The sequence below is a fragment of the Carlito syrichta genome, unplaced genomic scaffold, assembly GCF_000164805.1.
Source record: "Carlito syrichta isolate Samal-C Ts95f unplaced genomic scaffold, Tarsius_syrichta-2.0.1 Scaffold157818, whole genome shotgun sequence".
In the NCBI taxonomy this organism is placed as follows: Eukaryota; Metazoa; Chordata; class Mammalia; order Primates; family Tarsiidae; genus Carlito; species Carlito syrichta.
The window spans coordinates 1-328 of record NW_007101914.1 but is presented as its reverse complement, the minus strand read 5'-3'; the positions used below and the strand labels follow the sequence as shown (position 1 = coordinate 328).

Below are 328 nucleotides of genomic sequence, written 5' to 3'. Positions count from 1 at the left end.
CTGCTGGGGCTGAGGCTTGGGTTGGGGCGGAGGCTGAGTGTGCGGCTGGGGCTGGGGCTGGGGCTGGGGCTGGGGCTGCGGCTGCGGCTGCGGGGGCTGCTGCTGGACCAGGTGCTGCTGCTTCTGCCGCGTGGACTTGACCGCCAGGATGGCCTGCCGGTTCTTGTACTGCACCATCTGCAGCGTGATCTCGGCGTTCCAGCCCTGGTCCTGCGGGCACCGAAAGTCGATCTCCTTGCCCTCGGCCATCACCACGGTGAAGTACATGTACTTGCCCTTACGCTCCACGCAGTCCACGGTCTTCATGTTGGAGAAGTGCAGTTCCTTG

At 65.5% G+C, this 328-nt stretch overlaps 1 protein-coding gene across 1 annotated transcript; it reads right to left on the bottom strand.

Moving 5' to 3' along the window:
- Positions 1-6: 6 nt before the first annotated feature.
- Positions 7-324, bottom strand: LOC103252410 (pleckstrin homology-like domain family A member 1; the record flags this gene model as incomplete). The annotated part of the gene is made up of 1 exon (XM_008051035.2): positions 7-324. A coding segment is annotated over one exon (318 nt), but the record flags the coding sequence as incomplete, so codon positions are not given.
- Positions 325-328: the final 4 nt, after the last annotated feature.